This window comes from Buteo buteo, chromosome 10 (assembly GCF_964188355.1).
Source record: "Buteo buteo chromosome 10, bButBut1.hap1.1, whole genome shotgun sequence".
Lineage (NCBI taxonomy): Eukaryota > Metazoa > Chordata > Aves > Accipitriformes > Accipitridae > Buteo > Buteo buteo.
In genome coordinates this window covers 43,062,384-43,069,021 of record NC_134180.1, presented here as the reverse complement: position 1 = coordinate 43,069,021, position 6,638 = coordinate 43,062,384, and the positions used below count along the sequence as shown (strand labels likewise).

At 37.5% G+C, this 6,638-nt stretch overlaps 1 protein-coding gene across 3 annotated transcripts in view; it reads right to left on the bottom strand.

Moving 5' to 3' along the window:
• MIER1 (MIER1 transcriptional regulator) overlaps positions 1–6,638 on the bottom strand; it is a 43,348-nt gene that overhangs the window by 3,845 nt on the left and 32,865 nt on the right. For all 3 annotated transcript variants that reach the window (XM_075037332.1, XM_075037330.1, XM_075037331.1), the window contains exons 8-12: positions 4,979–5,130; positions 4,323–4,404; positions 2,871–2,965; positions 2,212–2,339; positions 400–539 (exon numbers count right to left, since the gene is read on the bottom strand). In XM_075037332.1, the coding sequence (XP_074893433.1) occupies positions 400–539; positions 2,212–2,339; positions 2,871–2,965; positions 4,323–4,404; positions 4,979–5,130 (597 nt within the window). The remainder of the gene's footprint in view (positions 1–399; positions 540–2,211; positions 2,340–2,870; positions 2,966–4,322; positions 4,405–4,978; positions 5,131–6,638) is intronic.

The window sequence follows — 6,638 nt, the reverse complement described above, 5'->3', positions numbered from 1 at the left end:
GCCCCACGTTCTGGTAAGAATAGCTAACGGTGTTCCTGAGACAAGCACTGGAGAAGCACTAGCATGCTACAAAATAGCCCAGTTCCCATCTCAGTTGTTTTAAACATCCTGCACGAACTCCTCACAAAATTAGCACTACACATCTACACTAGCATGGGGAAGACAAGAACAGATTAATTACATTTAAAAGGAAGATTCTAGTAGAGATTTATCTTCAATATGTGACCACTGGCTAAATGCAAACATAGCTTTTTTAAAAACAAAAACAAAACCAAAAAACTTAAAGCTGCTAACACCTTCAAAATATATAAAACTAAAATAGGCTTGTTTTTCTCTTTTGGCTTGTCATCTGTGGTGATTTGGCAACTCTTGTTTAGGAGAGGCAGGGCACGCACTTACCATTCTGATTACTGTTGCTGGTTGTGCTGTCTTCCCTTTCAGACTGGCTGGTGCTGCTGTTGGAAGTTGTAGGAGGAGGGGACGGAGCTCTACTGGAAGCAGCACTTTCACTTTCATCCAGGAGACGGTCCATATAATCTCTACACAACAGAAACAGCACATTCAGCATTGCCCTTGCTGTGTAAAGGATTGGTGTTATTTGTACAAAAATATTCACTGCACATACTGCAAGTGTGACCAATTCACATTTTATATCTTTTCAAATGCACAGACGTATCTTGCAAAGTTAACAACTTTAAGATCTCCTCTATTAAGTGGCCCACGTATGGTTTGTTCACAGCAACTATGTATTTGTTGACCAATCACTGCAGCCAGCTTATATAAATTCAGCCTGTGCTTATGCTAAGTCCCCTAAGATCATGTACAAGCAGAAACTTCAATATGCTGTGATGTTGTGGACTGCATTTTCAAGGTGATGCTCTCAGGCAGGTTCATACTAAGCTCCTGCAATTTGCTGCGGCAGCGATAACATACCATTAAAGTACATAATAAGTTTTCTGCACATACAACCTGAAAAGGGGTAGAGTTAAAAGCACACGAAAAACTTCAGAGTTAAAGACATTTCCAGATCTGAAATCTACTACACTCCTACAATTTAGGTCACTAATAGTAAATCTCTTATGAAAGATTTAAACAAACAAAGCTGGTTGGTAAAGCCCTTGTATGTATGGTATTAGCCTGGATTAGTCCAGAAACAGCATATCCTCACACACAATTATTCTGGAACTGATACTGCACCCTAAATTCCCACACCTATCTGCAAAATCATTCAACAATAGACAAGTACAACCCTTAATGACACTTCTTCTGATCACCATATGCAGTCAACTGCAAAAGAATCAGAGAATGTTTCAAGTGATTAACAACCAAAAATTTGGGCAAAAATGAGGGGGGAACAGATGGAAGAAGAGGGGGAAACAGACAGTCCCTGAAAACTGGTTAAGAAAATCTAGCAGCAATGGGTGCTTTTCTTGTCTGCTTTAACAAAGCCACAGATGGCAACTCTTAATGTCATACTGCAAGTTCACTTCAGTGGTCCAACACACAGTTCTAAAGTGTTTAAAGAAACAACAAAATTAAAAAGAAGGATCAACAGAAAAAATGGAACAAATGAGAAATAAAAATAATAGTAAAAAGACTTGGAAAAAGTCAGCGGAAAGAGTGGGATACTAAAATCATAGCATTGGAATGAAAGGCAGAAGAATATGTTGGCTCACTTGCTCAGATTTGAGGGAAGAGAATACACAGTTACGCACAGACATTTCCCTCTTTGCCTAGCAGAGATGTTAATGGGGAAAGGAGCCATGTACACCCAAAAAAGCCCTAGTACAGGGTACTGTGTTGACCAGAATTCTTGCCAAACAATACATCTCAAGAGTATACTACAGCATGTACCACAAATCCCACCCGAAACTTGTGACTAACGCCTCTGTACAAAACATGTATCTAAAGTAAAACAAGCATTTAAAAAACCCGCACAGTTGCAGAAATGTTACATTTGTGAAACATTTAAACAGAAAACAAACTAAATTAAATAGCTGTTCATTGCAAATTGTTAGCCTTATTCCAAATAAATGTATTTTAGAAATTACATTATACGCAGTAGTAAGCTTTTCTTACACCTTGGCTGTTTTCCTGCTGCAAATTGGGACTATGGAATCCCTCGTTTGTCATACCATTTCAGATTAGAGCAGTATAAAATAAAGATTTACATCCAACACGTAAAAGCACATAAAATAATGCACATCTTACGTTACACCAGGATGAAGATTGTATTTCTTCTTTCCAAATCGGGTCTGCTGCGCAAAGAAATCATAACGCTCCGATTTCTTCCACATGTAATAAAACGCTACACACTCGCCAACTGATCTCGTTCGTACCTAGGAAATATGTCCCATGCAAATTTTGATGAATTTAAATGCATTTTTGGCAAAAAGCTACCATTTAAATCAAAAGGTGTGATATTCAAAGTCAATGCTTCTTTATACAACCTAGGAAATAGTGGAAATTATTGACTTGAAATGTCAGAGACCCAGAAATTGACATGCCAAATTTAATAGGGTTTCTAAGAATACTGAAGGTATCATGAGGTGCTGCAAGAAACAGCTTCAGAAGAAATATTCAAGTCTGTTTCACCAGTCTATTCAAGACCAGAGTAAGACTCTAAGGATGGAGATCTTCCCTTATGTATCCACAGCAGGATTGTTGGGACTTTTCTGAACTTGGAGTTCACAGCCACAGTTACAGAGGACTCTAGACTTTAAGAAACCAATTTGGACATATATGTAGTAAAAATTAGAAGCAGTAAATATAGTAATTTGTGAAGGAAATTGAGGATAAGAATTCATTTACAATTACCTTGCTTTAAAAAAAAATAAAATGTGAGAACTACACTTAAAATCAGTGTTTACCTTATTTGCCTGAATCACATGAAAATCCTTGCCATAGACTTTCAGCCCTTGCTCAAAGTTCCTACATTCTTCTTCTGTCCAAACAGATAATTCTTCTATAGCAAGAAAATGCAATAAAGAAAATACTTAACAAAAAAGCATACAGCCAATGAAAGAAAACTTAAGTGACAGAAAACATACGTGATATTCAAGTTTCTTACACCATCTGCTGACTAAATGAGAACCACCTCCAGAAATTTCACTTACTAGTACAAAAATGAAAATTCTCCCTTCTAGTGAGTAGGTGGGAAATTTGGCTGCCTTAAGTAACTAGTCGGTAGGGACTGTTATAAATGGTCCATAACTCCAGACCTGTCGCATGGGGAAATAACCCAGGCAGGAGAAAAAGGAAGGGCTTAGAAACCCAGTCTCACCATTCTGCCCCTAGAACCATAGGAAGCGGGTATCTTTCAAGCCAGGACTCAGCACAAAGGAGTTCATGCTACAGACTCAAACTGGTTGCTGGTATTTAGGAGAAGTGGGGGAAAAGGAACGAGGAATGAGATCTTCTTCACTGCTGGCCAGAGCCAGCAATGATAGGCTGTGAATTCCAGTCAGGTAGAATAAGCAGCTGTGCTGCTCACGCTACTGCGTGGGAAATCTTGGCCCCACGGAAGCTGGAATAAACCCCCAATAACTTTCAGCCACACTTCTAAGAACTTAATACAATTTGGCCTTATTGATTCTTAAGGTAACAAATAAATAAGGTTTAAAATAGTGGGAGAACAAACTAATCTCTATTTGATCACTCTTGTCTTGTGATTTGCACAGTAAACTCTGGAGAAGCCACAGGTTTGAAAGCAGAACCAACAGATCAATGTGCAAGGAAAATAACTTGTGCCTTCTCTCAGTTTCTCGTTCCTTTGAGTATAGAGATCAATACTAAACCAGAAAATGCTTAAGGCTCCAAAAGCGTCTTTAAGACCAGGGTCTTATTTAGCAAAGCATAATACTAAAAGAGGTTTAGATGCTCATTCTCCTTTATTTAGAATTGTGAATTATTTCATTTTATATCTCATGTTTCTTCCATTAACTTTGATGACTGAAAAGGTCTAGAAGAACAAAGAACAAAATGCCCAAGAGATGCACAATTCAGTTGCCAAGAAGTAATTTGAAATTTTAACTTGTTATTCAAGTCACAGATACAAATATCAAGCTCTATTGACAGGAAGTTAATTTACACACCCTCTTTGAGCATGTACCTCTTTATACTACATCTGCTAATTTCATTCTCTCAGAGAACAGTAAGAGATTCACTGAAGGTTGCATTTAAAGGGGCACTGATATGTAGGGCTGGCATGCAGTCAAGCTCTAATAAAATTTCTCAGTCTGCTGACAGCAAGACCCAATACCTGTGTAAACAAATAAAATGAAAGTTCAACAATATAAACTTAACTTTCACTGTATGCTCACCTCTGGCTGCTTTTACATTAAATCTCAGCCTTCGCAACGATTCTTCAGTATCAAAATTGCACTTAACCAGTTCATACAATGCCTGGAAAGGTGAAAAGACACACATTTAACATTCTAGATACCACTCAATTTCTGTTGTGCCACAGAAGCATACTTAGTAAATCACTAATACCTATTAAGAAAAGATTAAAAATAAACTCTATGAATGAATGTAATATAATTTAAGACTGCACAAAGACATATTTCCTCTGTTTAAATTTCCAAATCTCTAATTACATAACCAAGAACATATCCAGGCAAAGTACTTTAACATTTTCATCCACTGCATACATTTGTAAAATTGATGGGGTTTTTTTGTATGCAGAAAAAAATAAGTATACATTCATACAGCTTTAAAAAAATCTGTAACTCAAAGAACAGAACTCATCCATACACAATTATTTATACATAAAATAATGCACTGACGCATAAAGCAACAGTAAGCCTAAGTTAACTGTTTAATATTTGTTGAGAGGTAAAAAAACCATCACATTTCTATTTCCACAAGAAATAACAAAGCTGTTTCAAACAAAATTTTAATTCTTGGGAGTAAAATAAAATAAAGGGATAATTAATTCTGTAGTATTAAACTACAAATCCTAATTATTCTTATATACCTGCTCATTGTCTTTAATATGGGATCCTTCAGGAATTGCATCTAGGCCTTTCTCATCACCCGTACGCCTTGATGCTTCGTTTAGGAACTCAATCACTTTATCTTCTGGTAAAAAGTCAGGATTCCACAGCAGCTGGTCATCATTTTCATACACTGAATTAAGCACAGGAAAAAGACAAGCAAGCTAAAACAACAATATTAGGAGTTTACTCTCTCTTATAAAGCTAGTGATTACAAAACCTTGGAAGATCATTAGAGCACCACCATTATTCCAGAACACACATAAGGACAAGTAAAAGATAGTCTCACGAATGCAGTGATCCAAATGACTAGGATACTATACCTTGTATTGTCTTCAAATCTCTGGTATAACCCGTGCTCTAGATTCTAGGACCCATTTATGAAACTCCAGAAACTCCATCTTCCCTGTCCTCCTCCTGAAACCACTTAAAACACGAGGCAGCAGCACTACCTGACACAGTCCCTGAACGATCCATCCAGCATGCCTTTTCCCTAAGTTTTGCTGATGGCAGCCAGCAGGCACGGAAAATTACTTCAGAAACGAATTATATCTGTTTTCTTGCAAGCTGATTAGGATCAGTCACATAAAACCAAAAAGCACACCACCAAAAATGGTGCTAAAAACACTACCAGGTGTCTGGACCACTAAATATAAAAGTCTCAGCTAACATGGCTGGCAAAAGCCAGCAATAAGGTCCACTACTTCTCCAGGGAAGATGACACCCAGCTGTCAGACATTCTGAAGTCCAACAGCTCCTGAAAGGAAACTTTGCTAAGACCTTCCTGCTACTTCCAAGAAATACCCGAATGATTTTGTTTCAGAAAGTAAGATTGCTGAATTTTAATACGACCAAATCTCTACTGTTTTCTCAGAGCTTTTGTGTGAGCTTTCAGACCAGGGAAGCCACAGTAAAGTGAAATTAATGGGAGAAATGTGACCAAATGACATATCCTCTGAATTATCTCCCATTTTTATTTTTGAAGAGCCTACAGCTTTGCAGGATTATAACACTAGTACAGCAAAATAAAGTAAAATTCAGGTTATTAAAAAAAACTAGAATCAGGAAAGCATCCAGGCCTTGCTTATGGCCCAGTCTCCAATGAAAGATAACCTCACAAAAACCAGCCAGAAAGTAACTTTAACATCGATTCCATTAGCTGGGTGAGCACATTTGACAAGAGAAAGGAGTGAACACTTGGGAAAGCAGGGTCACCTCAGGAAGGGAAGATACAGTAGCATTCTGTGGAGGTAGAAAGGTCAGAGTGGCAGCTAGATGCATCTCTACTTGAATAAAATTATTTTTAACATGAAAGTAGACTACAAATGAAAAACCAAAAGTGGTAAGGAAAATTATTAAGTGTCTTGCACAGAAAGACAGCTTCATTTCACAAATGATACACTCTTTGGAAACAGCTCCCAGCAATTTTCTGGAAGCTTTTTGTTTCAAAGGCTAGTCCTAATCTGATGTTGGGTTGCTCATTTAAGAAAAAGATTCCAGGTATCTTGGGATACAAACTCCCGTAGAAGCAACAATTCTTTTCAGGAGATGACTGATACTCGGTTCTAAGCCACCCTTAATGATGCAAGCTAAGTATACTACAATGTTTATGAACGATCATGAATGACAGCGGTGAGTTAA